We start from the raw sequence: 19,195 nt of genomic DNA, 5'->3' as shown, positions 1-19,195 counted from the left end.
GGTGTCAAAGACGAAAGATAGTAAAATTGGAGGTACTATTGAAAAAAGGGGGAGGGGAGGAGAGTAAAGATAAGTTCAAGGGGGGTGAAGAGGAAAGGAGGGTATTGTGGACCCCACTCCACTATAGCTGGAGGGGATGTTAATCCACCACAAAACTGTACCTGGAGTGGGACCCACCATTACGTTTTATTATACAGGTATTTTGATTTTAAAGCAATTAAAACCACAAGAAAGAATAGTGGAAGTCATGCAGGATTAGCATCTGAAAAACTTTGTTTAATAAATGTACAGATCCCCAAGCACAATTGCCGATCATATTAGAGCTAATTTATGTCTTTTGAAAACCATACCTACTTCCCATAGGCGAGAAACAAAGAACAAATAATTCCTCCAGTGCATCCCGAAGCACGCGGAAACTTGGTGAGCGTGAAACAAGACATATGCATTTGTCAGCATATGAATTTGCTGGGATGCAATAAGCTTCAGCAATATCCTCACTCACTGGATCCCGAAAAGCTATGCAGCTAACATAAATTTTAGATCCATCACCCTCTGCAGCAAACTTTCAAGTCAAGATATTGAACACCATGAGGAAAAGGTGCAGAGCTGAACCCCAACAGAAGTACAGAAGGACATATATAGGGGCAGGATCAAGGGCCAACGTTGGGTTTGAAGTTTTGGAATGGGCTGATTTTTTTTTGTGAGGATGATCTCATCACCATAGAGATCATCCTCACAAAAAATCAGCCCATTCCGAAACTTCTAACCTCATTAAAATTAGTTTATTAGTTAATGGTAAAAATTGACAGTCCATGATTCTTCAACTTGTAAACCACTTTAGAAGTTTTGGAATGGGCTGATTGTTTGTGGCCAACATTGGGAGCCAACGTTGGGCATTTGGTTGCCTCTTGATGCTGCCCCATATTATATATATATGAGTATCTTAGCATCAAGTAAAAAATGGTTTTCTTTCCTTTAGGGGTCAGCATTTCAACAATCCTTCATCAGCTTAACATACTAGCATGCTCTCTACTATTATAGAAAGTTTAATTTCTTAATCATATGGCATTTAATCCACCTTCAGCATGGACAGAAAATATTGTCTAATTGAGGGGGAAATAAAGGACATCCACACTATCCAAGGTGTCCAGAAAGGTCCTAATGAAACAAAATAAGTGCAGCAATGCCAATCAAGCAAGCCAAGAAAAAAATAGTAGAAGAAATGGTAAAATAATAACAAAGGAAAGAAGAGAAACAGAAGAAATGATAAATAGGGGGTGTAGGTAATTTGGTCAAACTCCTCTCACACCCAATTCCATTAGCTTCTTAAATGTAGCTTTTAAATTTATTAAATTCGATTCCTGCTCACTTCCTGTTCTCCACCATTTGCCATTCCTTCAATTCCTAGTGCTCCTGAAATTCAGTGGATGCCGATTACATCATTTAATCATTGGATTATGTGAAGGAAAGGGCTTCCATTATTAGTGAGTTCAAAGGATGATTCTACTAGGATTTCATCCTTAAATGAGGTACCAATAGTTAATGGGGAGGATTAGAACTTGTAGTTTTTCCTTCTTCATCCAATCCTTGGAAAGTCAACTCAGCCTCTTAAAGTGCGTTGTAACGTGTAATCTTTGTCCCTTGTTTAGTAAATTCTTCTAGGGGGGGGTTCTCTTTCAGTCTTTACCTACAATTCACTTTTTGTTAATATCAAAGTTCACTTTCTAGCATTTAAGATATTTTGCTCTTCTATTCCATAGGTTTTCTTTTTTATTAGGTGTAAATTTAGTAAGAATGAAAAGCTTTATACAAGATGGTAGGAGGTAGAGAAAACCTACATAAGATGCATAAACATAACAGACAAACAATCTATCTATAGATAATTTCCACAAATACGGAGACAAAATCCTCAAGTGCATGTATCCATCAAGCTACAATCCTAAACTGATGTGTTGGTTTTGGGAGAAAAATTTTCCTTTCCTAAGTCAGAGAAACAAAAAATGAAATATATCAGTGATCATGATTTTGATCAAAGACTCTAAGATCAAATTTTGTTGATGATGACATAGGGTTAGTGCTCGCCCTCCCCTCTAATAGAGATGAATCAACCTGAGCGACTCTATTGGGACTTCCTTTCATCTTTAACTCTAGTCGCTAAATATTTTTAGCCTGATAGGAGGTCAGCTGGAAATTGATAACATATCATGAATTTGGTTGGTGTATGAGAAGCGAATGTAAAAGTAGCAATATGAATTATGGAAATCCCTAACAAGTTGGGACAATGAAGCACAAGCTAGACCAAGTGTGGGCTTGTTGGAGAAGATGGAGCCTGGTGGGATTATTTCAGATCTGGGATTAACACAAACCCCACAAGCAAACTAGGGTTAGCTACAAAACTAGGAGGTAGAGTTAATTCTAAATTCAAACAGGGTCTAAAGGGCGGAAAAATTTTAACACGTGGTGGCTCGAGTCTCAAATCAGGGGTAAGGGTGGTTTATGGTGAAACATGGGCAAAGGTAGGAAAAGTTAGACAGAAGAAGGTTTATAAAGAGATGGTGGGGAAATGCAAGTGGCAAAATCTGGGTTGTGCATGGAGAGCACATATCCTATTTCATTTGACATAAACTCACTGGATAGTTATTCAACTTCGAAGGTCAGATGTTCACTTTAGCAATCGCAACGTGGAAATCTTGCAAAAAAAAAAAAAAAAAAACATTTTTGACAGGACACATGGAAGAGACACTAAGAAGAGGTACATTTTGTGGGCCTCAAGTTCTACTATCAAAAAATCTAGGACCTGGGCTAGGACAAGTAGGAGTTGTGCCGAGAAAGCTTATAAATCCAAGTTATGAGTTGGCCCAAATAAGCACTTGGGCTTGGGGAAATATAAAAGATGTTGGGTAAGGAAGAAAGGGAGTAAAGGTGAGGATGGGCTTGAGGGAGTTGGGCTGGAAAAAGAGGGTGGAGATTTTACTGGGCCGTGGGGGGTTGTAGAGAAGGAAGTTCGAAGGGGTTTAAGTGAGGACCAGGTCGAGGACTCTCAAAATGAACTTTCTCTAACTGAGACGGGAGATTTCAGGGATGAAGGTGTATCTCTGCTGGGGGACGAACAAGTTTTGGAGGTGATCAAAGGGATGGAGTTTTTTAATCAAAACGCAAGATAATTTGAGGATCTAACTATATGAGGACTTCATCAAAAAGGTGAGTTTGGGAAAATCACACAGAAGGGGACGTATCCACCAATTCGAATTGACGTAGTTAAAATCACTTGCTTCAAACTTGTTGGAGAAGAACACTTCGAGAATTCTGAGACATAAATCTGGTATGTTGGCTTTGGGGTGAACGACCTAGGTTCCTTTCAATTTCTAATCGACGGTATGATCTTTGCTTATTCCAAAATTTATTTGCTTTCCATTTTATCAGATTTCATTCCTTATTGGTCAGTTTCCTTTTCATTCAGAGTTGTATTCTCCCATTTCTTGGGAGTTGGTTAGGTTTGGCCTTCTTCTAACTTGAATGACAGCAGGTCAGGTTCTGTTTTTTCGATTGTCCATACCCATTTATCAATTTCTTAGGTGCTACAAGAAAGTATTGTTACAAGGAGGAAGTTTCTGCACTTTCCGAGGAGCCTAATCATTTAGCCTTGCTTGTGCCTAGTTCAGAAAACTTCAATGTATAGGTTCAGGGAGTCAACACTGGGATTGTTGGGTTTGGGGAAGGCGGTGATCTGCTAAAAATAGATGTTCCATTAAGTCAACAAGAAGCCTCAGATATGGAAGATGAAATGTGGAGATTGGATCAGGAAAAGGAGATGCTTGTATAGTTGGTAACGCAACTGACCAATGTTACAGTGAAATGTAGGATCTATGCACCTAAAAACTAGGATTTAACCTATATGATTTTGAAAGTAACCTTTGGAGAGGAAAAAATGGACTTCCTTATCAGCTTAATTAAGCCGCGGAGTGGGCAAAGTGTTGTTAATGTTCTAAAGGAGAAGCAGATTGTAAATGTCAGTTGGGCAGTGGAAGGTATTTCCAATAATAAAGGGAATAGGTTAGTCAAGGAGGTGGAAAGCCTAGTAAAAGATATTAGTAAACATTCTAGTTCTAGGAGAAAAGTCAAGGAGTCCCAGCAAGTTGAGTAATGTTAAAAATCCTTTCCTGGAATACTAGGTTTGAGGGATAAAAGAAAAAGGGCATCAGTTAAAGAAATTATAAGGCTAAACAATCTGGATTTGGTGGTGTTGCAAGAGTGAAAGTTAAAGATGTGTACTGAAAGACAATAAAAGAACTTTGGGGGGGCAAGAAGGGGTGGTGTTGTTTACCATCAATAAGGGCTTCGAGCGGTATCATAATTATGTAACAAACAAAAATGAAGGTGGAGGAAAACTTGGTGGCGGCATTTTTGGTGTCAATTTTGCGTACATGTATTGATAGTAGCTTTAGTTGGGTGTTTATTGGATTGTATGGCCTAACAACGGCTACTGACCGATAGCAATTCTAGGAAGAGTTGTGTGATGTGGTATTGGGATATGCCATAGTGTTTAGGTGGGGATTTTAATGTCGTGAGGTTTGCTCATGAAAAATTGGGTGGTAGTTGGGTTTCAAATAGTATGAGGGAATTTGGAGTGTTTGTAAATCATTTCTCTTTGGAAGACTTTCTTCTTCAAGGAAGATCTTTCACTTGGTCAAACAATCAAGAAGCTCTTAGATTGTCGAGATTAGATAGATTTCTTGTATCGAGAGTGTAGGCAGATCATTTTGGGAATCTATCTCAATTTGGTACACCAAATCCAATCTTAGGTCACATTCCAATTTTATTGAAGGCTGGAAAGAGAAGGACTAGGCCAAGAACATTTAGAATTGAAAATAGGTGGCTCATTTAGGAAGACTTTTGCCTTAAGGCGGATGTTTGGTGGAAAGAGTTCGTGTTTGTGGGCAATCCAGGTTTGATTTTTAGAGAGAAAAAACTAAAAACACTCAAGGAAATAATTAAAGAGTGGAATGTATTGGAGTTTGGGAGAGTGGAGGAGAAGAAAAAGGCAATTCTAGAGGTGATAGACCTCCTTGACAAGAGAGAAGAAGTACAAAATCTTATCTTGGAAGAGAAGGTGAGGAGAACAAATCGAAGAATGAAATTCCAAAAGGTTGCCTTGAATGGAAGAAGTGTGTTGGAAACAAAAGTCAAGGATAATTTGGTTAAAAGAGGGAGATAATAACACGAAATTCTTTCATAAGGTGGCAAATGTGAGGAACAGAGCTAATTTTAGAAGAAGGTTAGAAGTCAATGGGGAGAGTATTGAAGGGGAGAAGCTGATTAGGTCGAAGGTAGTGAAATTATATAAAGATTTGTACAAAGAAAGACGCGTCGCCCCCTTCCGGATCTTTTGGAGTTTAATGCTATATCTTCAGTTCAGAGGGTTGGGCTTGAAAGGCCGATTGAAGTGGAAGAGGTTTACAGAGCGGTGTCAGAAATGAACGAGGACAAGGCTTCAGACTCTAATGGTTTCACAATGGCATTTTTTAAGAGTTGTTGGACCACAATTTGCGAGGACATGATGAAAGTTGTGTGCAATCTTTAGGAAAAATTTTCTAGATTTTGGCCTAAACAATACCTTTGTGGCATTGATTCCAAAGTTCCCAGGAGCAGTGGATGTGACTGACTTTAGACCGATTAGTTTAGTGTGTTCTTCATACAAAATCACCTCAAAGGTCTTGACAACAAGGTTGAAAGAAATATTATTGGGCATTATAAGTTATGAACAAGGGGCTTTAATCAAAGGAAGACAAATCCTTGATGGTGTTCTTATCGCAAATGAGTGTATAGATTCAAGACTAAAGGAAGGAAAGCCGAGGTTATTATGTAAGATTCACCTCCAAAAAGCCTATGATCATGTCAATTGGAATTTCTTGAGGTATATGTAAGGGCGGATGGGTTTTGGGGGGATGTGGATAGGTTGGATAATGAAGTGCGTTTCCTCTACCTCATTCTCTATTCTAATCAATGGTAGTTCGACAGGTCATTTCAATAGTTCTAGGGGATTGAGACCAGGGGATCCGCTATCTTTTCATGTTGGTAGCGGACGCATTAGGGAGGTTGGTAAAGCAAGCTTCAAATATTGGTGAGTTGGGAGGTTTTCAAGTGGGGGTCGGGGGGCCAGCAAGTGTCACAACTATAGTTTGCGGATGATTCCCTCATCTTCCTTTAGGCTTTCTCAGACCAGGTAAGATTCTTGAGAGGAATTCTTTGTTGTTTCCTTGTGATTTCGGGGTTGAGAATCAACTTAAGGAAAACAAAGTTTTTTGTTGTAAGACAAGTTCCAGAAATTCGCAATTGGACAACAATGTTTGGGTGCTCTCAGGGTCTCTTCCCATCAGTGTACCTAGGTTTACCTTTGGTGGCAAGTTCTAGGTGCAAAAAGGTTGGGGGCCAGCAAGTGTCACAACTATAGTTTGCGGATGATTCTCTCATCTTCCTTGAGGCTTCCTCAGATCAAGTAAGATTCTTGAAAGGAATTCTTTATTGTTTCCCTGCAATTTCTGGGTTGAGGATCAACCTAAGGAAAACAAAGTTTTTTGCTGTAAGGCAAGTTCCAGAAATTCGCAGTTGGGCAACAATGTTTGGGTGCTCTTAGGGTCTCTTCCCCTCAATGTACCTAGGTTTACCTTTGGGAGCAGGTTGTAGGTGCAAAGAAATTTGGGAGCCTATTGTGAAAAAAATGGGGAAAAGATTGAGCTCATGGAAAGCAAGGTATCTCTCGAAAGCGGGAAAAGCAAGTTTAATTAAAAGCACCATCTCATGTATACCGGTGTATCAGTGGTCCTTGTTTCCTATCCCAAAAAGCATGGAATTAAGAATGGAAAAAGTTATAAGGGACTTATTGTGGAATGATAAGGGCAGAAAAAGAAAATTTCAGATTAAGTGAAAGGTGATATGTTCTCTTAAGAAAAATGGGGGGTTAGGAATAAAAGGTTTTAAGTTATCCAATGTGGCTCTTTTAGGAAAATGATTATGGAGGTTTGAAGAGGAGATGTCTAGCTTGTGGAGATCGATAATTAAGGCAAAATATAGGTAAAAGTTATTAGGGTGGGAGTAAGGAAGTGAAGTCTCCCTATGGGTGTAACTTGTGGAAGGGTATCATTAGTGTGAATTCAAAATTTAGAGATTTGGTGGCATTTAAATTTGGGAACGAGGAAAGGATCCGGTTCTGGGAGGATTGTTGGTGTGGCAGTTCTCTGTTAGCCATTCAATTCCCGAGGCTTTATGAGCTAACCTTGAAAAAGGAAAATCTGATTGCTAACTTTATGAATCATTAGGGGTTAGGGAATTCATGGAACTTTGGCTTTAGAAAGGACTTTAATGATTGTGAGATTTAGAATTTAGGAGAGTTGACTTTCAAGCTAGATGAGACTATCGTGGAGCTATCAGGGGCTTGGTAAGAGGGTTTGGACATACACAAAGGACAAACTTTTCTATAAGTTCATTCCGTCCTTAGTTGGTTCCTCAAGTTTTATTTTTGTTACCAGTGGATCCCATTTGGGGCCACAAAGTACCCTCAAAAGTGTCTTTCTTTATTTGATTGGCTGCTTCGAGTAAAATCCTTTCCTTTAATAATCTCATGGTAAGGGGCTTTGTTAGACCATATTTCTCCTTCTTGTGGAAAGTCCATTTCTCACATTTTGATTCATCGCTCACTTGTTTGTAAGTTGAGGGGCCACTTTTTATCTCTATTTAATTGCTCGTGGGTGTTTCCAAATTCAATTTTGTCACTATTCAAATAGTGGAACCATAACGTGTTTTCGAGTAAAAAAATGTACTTATGGTCTCTCCTTTTGCCGTATGTCGGGTTACATGGAGGGAAAGAAATCGAAGAGTGTTTAATGTACATGCCTTGGAGTTTCAAGATCTTATCTTGGAGGTGTTAGGTCTTATGTTTTTTTGGAGCAAATTGGATTAGGAATTTGAAGGGGTGTTCTTTGATGATTTTGTATTTAAATGGGAGCATTATGTTCGAATTAATTTTGTAACTATGCTTTTGGTGGATCGAAACTTGTAACCCTTATTGTGGCTGGTTCTATCAACCGGTTGTTTTTCAATAAAATTTGGTCTACTTATCAAAATAAATAAAATAGGCCTGTCAACGAAGGCTTGTAGAATTTTTTTTTTTTTTTTTTTTTTGATCGATATTGTAGAATTGGATATACATATATCAATATGCAAATCCAAAAATAATAATAATAATATAACATCTGGATTCGAATCCAAATTCAATCAAATAGTCAAAATCAATCTCCGAATTCAAATCCGATTGGCATATCGAATATTCAATTCAAATTCGAACTCTTGATTGTTTCTCAAATCCATGAAAATTGCAAAATATCAAAAATTAAATTCTTAATTAATAAAAAAAAAAAATTAGAAAGTTACGAATTTAACCTGCAATATCCCACATCTTCAACCTCTTAAAATTTGTTTTTTTTTTTTTTCCTCAAACCCATTCATCTTCAACCTGTGTCAAAAACCCCATGATTTTTCATCTTTAACATTTTAACCTCAAAGGCAAAATAGAATTTTGGGAAGAAGAAAATGACAGAGTAGAAAAATCAAGGCTTTTTTGGCGTGAGAATAAAGATGTAAGGGTTTTTTGGTCAATCAACAGAAAAAATCATCCTCAATCATACATCCATCCATAGAGAAGAAATACACAAGATCTGTGATAGGAAGTAGAAGAAAGAACAAGGGGGGTGTTGGGTTTTTTGTGGAATGGTCTTCTGGGGGGGAGGAAAGAGAAAATGAGAAAGAGGGGGGATTTACCTCAACACATTAGTCAAAGATCGTCGCTACTAAAAATAGCCACAGTTCGTAACCCTAGGGAGAATGGAGATGAGGTTGAAGAATACAGAAGAAGAGATCGTATTTTTATGATAAAAGTGAATTTTGAATTTTGTATATACTAAATATATAATATAATAGACCGTGTAATGCAAACTCAATATACTTCCGTTTTACCATTTCGAGTCAGATTTGATCGTATCGGATGTACCAATATCCGTATCCGAAATAAATTTAAATAGTAAAGAAATCCAACTTCGAATCCGATATCTGAAATTGACGTAGCAGAAGTGTGTGAATCAATAAATTCGATATATTGTGTTCAATGGAACACTCAAAATCAATTTGAATCAATAGATTCAATTGATAAATAAGCAATAGCTTGAAAGAAAAAGAAGCATAAAACTAAAAAGTAATTAAAAGAGAAAAGATAATTGAATTGATTATTGATTTTTGGATTTGGAGCTCCTTACATAGATAACTCCATCATAACAACTTGTAATCCTACTAAAATATTAAACATTAATATTCCTAACCTATCTATGACATAATACTAACTTTCTAATTCTATTAAAACTCAAATTGGAGACTTCTAAGCACTTCTAATTATAGTCTAAATAATAAAAACGTATTTAAAACAAATTAGAAACTAACAAGGAATTGTACTCCTAACATAACTATGAAATAGAAATCCTACTAGAAGTAGAAATAGAAATCCTAGTAAAGCTCTAACTAAGATTGTAGATGTCCTACATCAGAAATCCAAAATAAATCGGATAATATCTGAAATATTGAATACAAATTTGAATCGAATTCAGATTTTTGACTATCCATTTACAAGCCTAATCCCTAGAGCGAATAATCTGGTGGAAAAGGGAGCAATTTTTCTAATTTTCTTGGAGGAAAAGGTATTAAATACCAATTTCAACGTCTAATTTGGATAGCTTGGAAATTGAAATATTTCATAGAAACATTTTGATCAATGTGAAACTTATACAATTTTCATAGAACTGATGGAAATGTTGTGGAAATGATGGATATACTGGAAAAAAGTCCATTGAAATTGTAGAAATTTTCAATGAATTTCGTTAATTTAACAAAATAATAATAATAATAATACACTCATAAGCATGGTTCAAAATATCTTATGTGTAGAAATGTATGTGTCAGTACCTACCGATTTTCAAACATACCGATACAAAACATCCCTCGAACTATATGTTTCGGTTGGGGTTGATATGTATCAAAATGTTTCTGTTTGCATCAGAATGTGTTAGAATGTTTCAGCCAAAATATTTCAAAACAAACCAAAACCGAAAAAAAAACAAATTAAAAAAGAATGCCAAAAAAAATAAAAATTCGGAATCCTTGCAAATAGAGAGGGGAAAGAGAGATTTGAAAGATAATCAAAAGTCCTTGCAAAAAACAATGCAAGTTCTGCAAAAATATATTTCAATCCTTTTGAATATCAGAATGTGTTTTTGCAAAGAAATAATTACATTTGAAGGAGTTATTCAATGAAATCCAAAAGGAAATAAAGAGATAAAGAAAGAGAGAGGGGAGAGACACTTAGATTAACGAATTAAGTTTGGAGAGACATCGATATTTATTTCCCATCCACCAGACAACCTCCTTCATCTACTGCAGACAACTTCCTTCACACTACGTTGATTTGCCCCTAGACAGGAGTAGATAGGTAAAACATCTCTCTCTCTCTCTCTCTCTCTCTCTCTCTCTCACACACACACACACACACATACTATCCCATGACCAAAATGCCCTCACCTTCAACCTCTAGAAAAAACCTTTGATTTTTCTCTCAAAAATCCAATCATCTTCTACATTTAAAAACCCTTTTATTTTTCTCCCCAAACCAGTCATCATCAACTTCAACGTCCTGCAAAAAACCCTAATTTTTCTTCCAAAAATCAGTCATCTTCAACCTTTACGATGAAAACTGTATATCTTCATCGTCAACCTCAAGATTCTATCTAGTTTTAACCTTCAAACCTAAAGAACAAGATATTTTTGTGGGGGAAGTTGAAGAATGGATTTTTACAAATAAAAATCAAGGACCTTCTGTCAAGAGGTTGAAGAGGATAGTTTCAAAGATGGGTCAAATAGATCAAACACCTTAACATTAATTGCCAGAAGTTTAGGAGATTGAAGATAAACAATGACCATATAAGATGCAGGGTAACTGATGTTCAAAATCTCCTTCCTTCTCTTGTACTTTTGGTTGAGAGAGGAAGTGGTATCATGCAGTCTTACAAATTAAGTCTTTCTATGGGATTGGGCACTTCCTTTGGTGCAGTAGCTTTGTATACTATTTGTTGTAATTCTTTCCACACTCCTTGAATTACTAACTATATTTTATTGCAAGTTTTTTAATCCCTTTATTTCATTCAGTATTTTTTAGCATTTAGTCTAGCAACTTTGTTTTCTTATTGCCGCATCCCTTGTGGCAGAATTTCTTCCACAAGAAAATAAATTCAACCGACCACCCTACCTTCAGAAGGGTAAAGAGGGACATTTTGATGCTTTAGAGGAGGTTAGCTCAGAATCTTCGACCAGTTCTTGTTTAAACTTGATGATTGATCTCAAGTACTAATTCTCTCCAACGTTTTCAGGCATTGACGCATGAGGCAAGACACTTAATTGATGATTGAGATCAATTGAGTTGGAATCAACACAAATATATTTTAGAGTTGTAGGAATACCGGTTAAAACTATTGGATAGCTCCGCGGAAATGTTGCAACATCATTGGAATCAGGTCCTGATGAGTAGAATGCTACACCAGCTGGTAGAACGCACTGCAATTGAGGAATGCCAGCAGAAAATGCTCATTATAAATTCCGCGAATAAATTCATAAACCATTATTATTGAGGCAATTGCTATTATTAACAAATCAGTCAGTTCAGCACATTCAACACAGCAATATTTTTTTCTGATAGGTAAATAATTTGTTCAAAATCATAAGAATTAAAAACATCCCAAGAGATCAAGAAAAGTTAACTGAAGGTGTGAGCTACTAAGGGAAGAAATTTAGTTTAGTTGTCCACAATGAGAACATCTAAAAATAAAATCCTAAAAAGTGAATATTTACAAGCCTGGGATAACTTGGACTATTGATGCAAAAGAGCACTTTTTTTATAAGTAAAGATTATTGATTTCAGTTGATGTTTCACAAAAGCTCCTCGACATCAAATACCCTCGTATTCTTCTCCCTAAAAGTATTTGAGAAACCCACAAACGAAAGAGACCTCTATAATAAGCCACGTTCTAGAGGGCAAAGCATTTTTGTACACCTAAATGTTTCTTTTTTTTATAAGTATAATTTTATTGAGAGGAAATGATAGAAAGAAAGGAAACAAGGGTGGTCGAGGTGACCAACCAAAAACAAACAAGCCCTAACTATCGCACAACGTGTCCCATCTAAATACAAAATCCTGAGAGAACATGCCCTTGAAGTCGGGCCACAATTTACACCAAAAGAATAGGAAACCTAAGATGTTTAGAATGAGCTCTTGAGGAGTGGTTTCCAAGCCTTTGAAGATCCTCTTGTTCTCTCTAGCCATAATCCCCAAGTAGTAGCGAAAGGAAGAAGTCCCCAAAGAATTTTCTTTCTCCTCCCGAACAGAGAAAGATCCCAACTCTAAACAATAGAAAGTAACGAGCTAAGAACCACCCAATGGATCTTGAAAAGACCAAAGAAATTTGACCAAATGAGAGAAGATAGTTTACAATGAATTAAAATGTGGTCCACTGATTCTCTGTTCAAGTTACAAACGAAACAAAAGTTTGGAGTCAAAAAAAACCCTCCAAATTAAAAGATCAAGAGAAGGTAGCTTGTTGAGCACGACTAACCAAGCAAAAAACGCAATTTGGAGGGGACTTTTGAACCCCAAGTGAGTGTAGTAGGAAAATGGTCAAAAAAATTGTGGAAGTGTGCAAACCCGAATCAAAAGAATTAACAATGAAAATATTGCTTCTAATGCGAGTCAACTCCCTTTTGTCGTCGTCCGTGAATGTCCATTGGGCCTGATTAAGATGAGTCATCAAGTCTACCAGAACATGAATTTCCCAATCATTAAAGTCCCTCCTGAAACCCATATCCCACACAGACTCAAGTCCCTCAAGGTTGAAGAAAGCAATGCACAGCAGCCCCTTTTTGGAGGAAAGGTCATAAAGCCGAAGGAATTATTGGCACAATGCTGAAGCACCACACCACCAATCCTCCCAGAATCTCACCCTGTCTCCTTTTTCCACTTTAAAACTGATCCATTTTCTAAACACCTCTCCTATTTTCAAAATCCCTTTCCACAGACTACACCCATACAGAGATCTCACTTCCTCGCTTTCTCAACCATTCCACTTCTCACCATACTATGACTTAATTTCCTTTCTCCACAACATAGAAGTTTCTACTCCATACCTCCAATGTCACTTCCCTAGCAACGCCCTATTTAACACCTTAAAGCCCTTAATTCCTAGACCCCCATTCTTCTTAGACTCACAGATCACCCTCCAATTAACTAGATGTATCTTCTTAGTCCCGTTTTTATCATTCCACAAGAAGTCCCTAAGCAGTTTATCCAATCGCTCTTCCACGCTCCTAGAAATGGTGAACAAAGAAAAGTGATAGACCGGAATGCTTGCCAAAGTGCTCTTGATTAGAGTGAGCTTGCCGCCCTTAGATAAATATCTTGCTTTCCAAGAGCTCAGTCTTTTTCCATGCGTTCCAACATTGAATCCCAAATGGATTTACACCTATACTCCGCACCTAGTGGCAAACCTAGATAAGAAGTCGGTAGGTACTACTTCTGGCACCCAAACATCGCAACCCATCTAGAAACTCTCAATCCCGAACAATTTGTTTTTCCTAAAGTTGATCCTCAGTCACGACACCACCTCAAAATAGCACAACACTCCCCTTAAGTAACTCACTTGGTTATCAGAAGCGTCCAAAAAAACTAAGGTGTCACCGATAAACTAAAGGAATGACACCTTCTCCGCTCCTACAGCAATGCCAGATAACTCCCCTAGGTTTTCGACCCTTCTAAGGAATCGGCCCAACACTTGTATCACCCATACAAACAACAACGATGAAAGAGGGCCTCCCTGTCTCAGACCTCGAGAACTTTTGAAGGATCCAGTCGGGCTTCCATTCACCAAGATTGAAAATGAGGTCATGGTCACATACTCATCACCCACTCTATCCAAATTTTCCCAAAACCCATGCGTTGCATAAAATTTCTGAAATCCCTCATGCTTTTGGAGATGCACAATGTACCACTCTTTTCATACAAAAATCTAACTCTATGAAGCAGCCACCCCCCCCCCCCCCCCCCCCGCGCTAAGCACCAAGGTTTATCCCAATACCTTGCCACATCCCTCAATTTGTCCCAAAATTATTGTCTCGCATACGTTTTAGTGGAATCATAAATGCTCGAGAATACACAATTGAAGTTGTCCTCAATATTCCTACACAACATAGACACCAAAAATGCATTGATCAAGGAATCCTTCACATGAACCATATCATTGTTCCACATCACCACAATTCCCCCTGACGCACCTAACACCGGTTGCTAGCACCAACCTACATTACCAACCCAAAGGTCCTAAATAATCGACTCATCGCACTCTTTCAACTTGGTTACCAACAGGGCCACAACATAAGCATTACAAGATCTGATCATTGCCACTTTTTTCTTTCTTTCACCCAACCCTCTAACATTCTAAGAAAGTAGCTTCAACATTTGCTTTGCACATCATCATCAAAGGCTCATCCCAAAATTTTAGAATGTAAATAAATTGTGTTCTTCCATTCAAGTCTGTCTAAAGCCATATTTTATGCTAATTCAAGTGTGCATATATCTTTACCTCAATTCACATCCTTTTTGTTCATTCTCTCTTTTTTAGAACCTTCAACTTCTGATGCATGACATCTACGATCCTAATTAGAGTCTTAGCAATTTTTTAATTCTAGTAGGATTTATATTTTCTAGTTTTAGTAAGATTTATCTTTCTAGTTTTAGTAGGATTTCGATTTCATAGTTATGTTAGGAGTACAATTCCTTATTAATTTCTAATTTATTTTAAAATCCGTTTTTATTATTTAGACTATAATTAGAAGCGCTTAGAAGTATCCAAATGAGTTACAATAGGATTAGAAAGTTACTATTATGTTATAGATAAATTAGGAATGTTAATTTTTAGTATTTTAGAAAGATTTTAACTTGTTATAATGGAGTTATCGATATTAAAGGAGATCGAAATCCGAAAAATTGATAATAATCAATCAATACAATTTTTTGCTTTAAAAAAAAATCTATCTTCTAGTTTTCTAGAGTTTTGAATCCATTGATTCACCCTTTTGAACCTATCGGTTCAACTTGAGTCCATTGACTCTAAATCCTACGCTTTATGTACACTAACTTCCACATTCCTTCTAATTGGGGCTGTAACCAGCCTTTATTGCGCAGATCTAACCATGTCAACCAACTTTCTCTTAGCTTATCACCTATTGGGACCACTTCAACATTTTCACGGATGTGTTCATTGCTAGTTTTATTTATTTTACCTTTTTCACCCATCCATCCTAGCATACTCATTTCTGTTATGCTCAATGTATGTGTTGTTTCTTGATAGCGAACATTCAACTACATATAGCATAGTAGGACTTATTATCATCTTATTAAATTGTTCTTTCAATTTCATTGGGATGCATCAGTCATGTAGCACTCAAGAAGCACAACTTCATCAGTGTTGCACTTTGTAATAAAATTATTAATGATTTCCCTTATACCAATGAAACGAACGACAGACATTAACATAGATTTCTAAGCAACAGTAAAGCAAATAAAGCGATTTTAGTATTGAAAAATTCCCTAATTAGTGTAAGAGATTTCATTAAAAAAATAAGACAACGTATAAGGCCCCTCCACAGATTTTAAGGCAACTGGTGCAAGACGATGAGGGGAGATAAGAAAATGGAATTTGATTTAGGCAAGATAGGGGATTTAGGGAAATCTAGTTGGGGATTGGGTAAGGATTTGGGTAGGATAGGGTAATTTAATTATGATTTTGGGCAAGTATGACTACAATCCCAATGAAAATGGTCAAACGATTGTAGGGTCGAAGGATTAAGGTTTAGATTTATAGGTTTCAAGAATCAAGGATTAAGAATCAAGAAAGGGGTTTCAAGAATCCAAGACTTCAAGAAATCAATAATCAAGATTAAGAATCAAGAATTTAAGAAAATCAAGAAAAATAAAAGAATAAAAAATAAAATAAAATAAAGATTAGAAGAAGAAAGAGATATTGGCCTCACACCACACCATTAATAGGAATATCAAAGCTTCAATGTCAATTTTATTCATCATTGAAGAAAATTACAGCAAGAAGCAAGTATTTATAATATTCTCTAAACCCTAAACCTAATCTCAACCATCCAATTAAATAAGGAGATCCAATGGTTGTAAATAAACTTAAAACAATTTAAATAAAACAAAAAGAAGAATATCATCTATGTCCCAATCCCATCATTTTATTTTCCTTCAATTTTCTACCCATGAAAACTCATTAAAAAATCAATATAAAGTAACCAAATTGCCCCTAAACACCTATATTAACACCCTAAGCTAATACAATATGAAAATAACCTCAAATACTCATCCTAAACACTAAAATAGACTTATAAACATAAACTAAATAAAAACATGAAATATGATGACCCAATAAGGATCCAACGGTGCTCGTCCATACTCCGCCCATCCATAATGAATCTAAGTGTCTTTTTCTCCTTTGAAATACTTTGAAGGGTATGCTTGTGATGTCCTCATCAACTCTCCTTAACTGGGAAGATTTTATCACTAGCGAAATAAAATTGTAGTAATTCTCATTATTGGTAGTAACCTATCAAGAAAGAACCATCAAAACATAAAAAGGGCTACACCCAACATCCTCAACTCCCATAGCATCTCAAATTATACAAATAACAACTATCGTTCCCTAAAGACTATCACGTCTCATCTAAACACAAAATCTTTTGACAAAGATTCCCTGAAACTTTTTATCCAATTTAGTCTAGGACAACAAGTATGGTTAGAGATCTAGAATCGTATCATGAATATTCTTCTCCTTCACTTCAAAAGTCCCCATACTTATCTCCACCTAAAAACCTTAATAAATAGCAAAAGGCAATACACTTGAAAATATCTAACCTCTAAAATTAAAAGTAAGACTCACCCAACTACTAAAGGTGTCCAAAAATGAAAAAGAGTCCAATACATAAGGAAGGATCTTATTTTCGCTTGATGATGGCTTGGAAGATGATTAGCATTTTCCCCACTTGCTCTATAAATGGAGCAAAAAATCAACAATAATTTTTTGTAAGCAATAGGATGATTGATTGCTAAAAAAAAATTATACTCTTGGCAGACCAAACCAAACCAAAAAAGGCCATTTTTTCGTAAGTGCAATTGTAAAGGCAGGGTTTGCACCCCAGGTTTTGGATCATGGTGAGTAGGAAAAAATTAATGTTGCATAAATGCACTAGCCTAGAACACTCACAAATTTTCCTCAAAATTCTCAAGTCATCGATGCTAGATGATATGGGGCTATTGGCAATGAGATCGACTAATCTGGCAAATATATTTCATTTCCCAGTCATTCAAGTTTCTTATAATGCCAAGATTCCAATATATATTATCCTAAACCCAAACTTTATCCCAGTACACCTGGTACATGGGGAAGGAGTGACATAGATACCCCATGGGATCAGTCGGGTGCTCTAAGAGGCCTGGATACCCAAGGTATTACCATATCAAAAATATATATGTTATGCTCTACGTTATCTAATTTTTTCTTTTATCTGATAAAGAAGTTAGATTAGGGAAATGGGACTTCAACGGAATGTCTCCACACCACACACCCTCCCAAATATGAACTTTATTCCTCTCCTACCTTCAACCTATGCCCGTATTGAACTCTTCTAATCTATCCTATAAACAGCACACCCATAAGAGGATCTACATCAAACGCTTTCCCATCCCAAAACATCACCCATTTAGCATGAAACCCAGAGAAATTGGGGCATGTTCGATTTCGATGATAGTTCATTGGGAATCCCAACTAACAACTCAAAGTTTACTCCACATATTACACGTCCCAAGACTTCCAATGAAGAATCCTTATGACAATCATGTTTAAAGACCTCTTCTAGACCTTTTCCGACAAAGAGATCAATTCCCTTACATTCTAACGTGATTGCTTGCACATGGACGAAGGAACATCGTCCAAATAAGTCTTGCATCACATTCACTATTGAATGTGGGGCGGGCGATCTTTAGAGCTTGTTTACACACATAAACTCTAGTGTTTAATTTTTTTTCACACCAAAGATGTTGATCCAACCAACCCCAAATCCTTATACACATAAACATTAGAGCTTGTTTGGATCACAACAAAATATCAATTTAAATAACCCCTTCAACAAGAACTAAAAATCTTACAAATCTCAAAATCTAAACTCCGTAACCTAAATTCCTAACAATCCATCATATTCCCTAAGTGAAAAACACACATTGCATCATAACAAGCTGAAATTAAAATTATCCAAACAATTGTTTCTAAACATACTATAATCGATCCATAAAAATAAAAATAAAATAAAATAAAATTATGATAAAAATTCAGTGTTTTTAAAATAAAATAACTTACAGTGGAAAGCTGAGGAGGTGGGGGAGGGTAGAGAGAGTGATTGGTAGGAGGAAATTGATCGAGGAGAGAAGGCAAATACATGAAGCTCGATCCATGGAATCCTTTGTTTCCATCAAGTGTTCGAATCTCTGGACCGATCCCGCAAACCACGAAGTATTCGAAGATCCGAGCCATTGATTTATCTCCTTAGATCTCCCAGATCTATGCTCTTCTCCTTCTCTGTCTCCACGTGAAAGCAAATTTAGATGGATGGAAGGAATAAAGGAGAGAAGGAAATATGTGACGAAATGAACTTTCTTTTTCTTTGCCGGAAGTGAAAACAGTGGGAAGAAAAAACAAAAAAGGTTTGTTGGACTTTTCTAACCTCAAACCATGTTTGAGGCTCTTTAAGATACATACGGCTGAGGCCTGAGAGAGAGAGAGAGAGAATTGACATAGAGATTAGCATTGATTTTACTGCCGCACTTTCATCTCAAACGTTAACTGAGACTTTCTATTGCCATGCCAAATTTTACTAGTAGCACCCCAATCTATATGATTAAACACAACTGAGTTGGCGTGACACAAGCCTTCGTGCCGGACCCACTTTTACCCCTTTATTGTTTTTTCCCCTTTACCCATAAACACACTATAAT

The 19,195-nt window shown here is 36.7% G+C and overlaps 1 protein-coding gene across 2 annotated transcripts in view; it reads right to left on the bottom strand.

Moving 5' to 3' along the window:
• Positions 1-18,917, bottom strand: part of SCD1 (stomatal cytokinesis defective / SCD1 protein (SCD1)) — a 69,557-nt gene extending 50,640 nt beyond the window's left edge. The window contains exons 1-3 of one of the 2 annotated variants that reach the window (XM_086454685.1): positions 18,561-18,917; positions 11,553-11,646; positions 351-552 (exon numbers count right to left, since the gene is read on the bottom strand). In XM_086454685.1, coding sequence (XP_086310811.1) covers positions 351-552; positions 11,553-11,646; positions 18,561-18,734 — 470 coding nt within the window. In that variant the 5' untranslated portion in view covers positions 18,735-18,917. Of the gene's footprint in view, positions 1-350; positions 553-8,436; positions 8,510-11,552; positions 11,647-18,560 lie in introns of those variants that run through there. The other variant, XM_086454686.1, reaches the window with a different exon arrangement.
• Between the last annotated feature and the right edge of the window lie 278 nt (positions 18,918-19,195).

Source organism: Akebia trifoliata, chromosome 9 (genome assembly GCF_017979445.1).
Source record: "Akebia trifoliata isolate Shusen 1 chromosome 9, ASM1797944v1, whole genome shotgun sequence".
NCBI lineage: Eukaryota > Viridiplantae > Streptophyta > Magnoliopsida > Ranunculales > Lardizabalaceae > Akebia > Akebia trifoliata.
The sequence above is the reverse complement of the archived record's forward strand: the minus strand, read 5'-3'. Positions and strand labels throughout refer to the sequence as shown.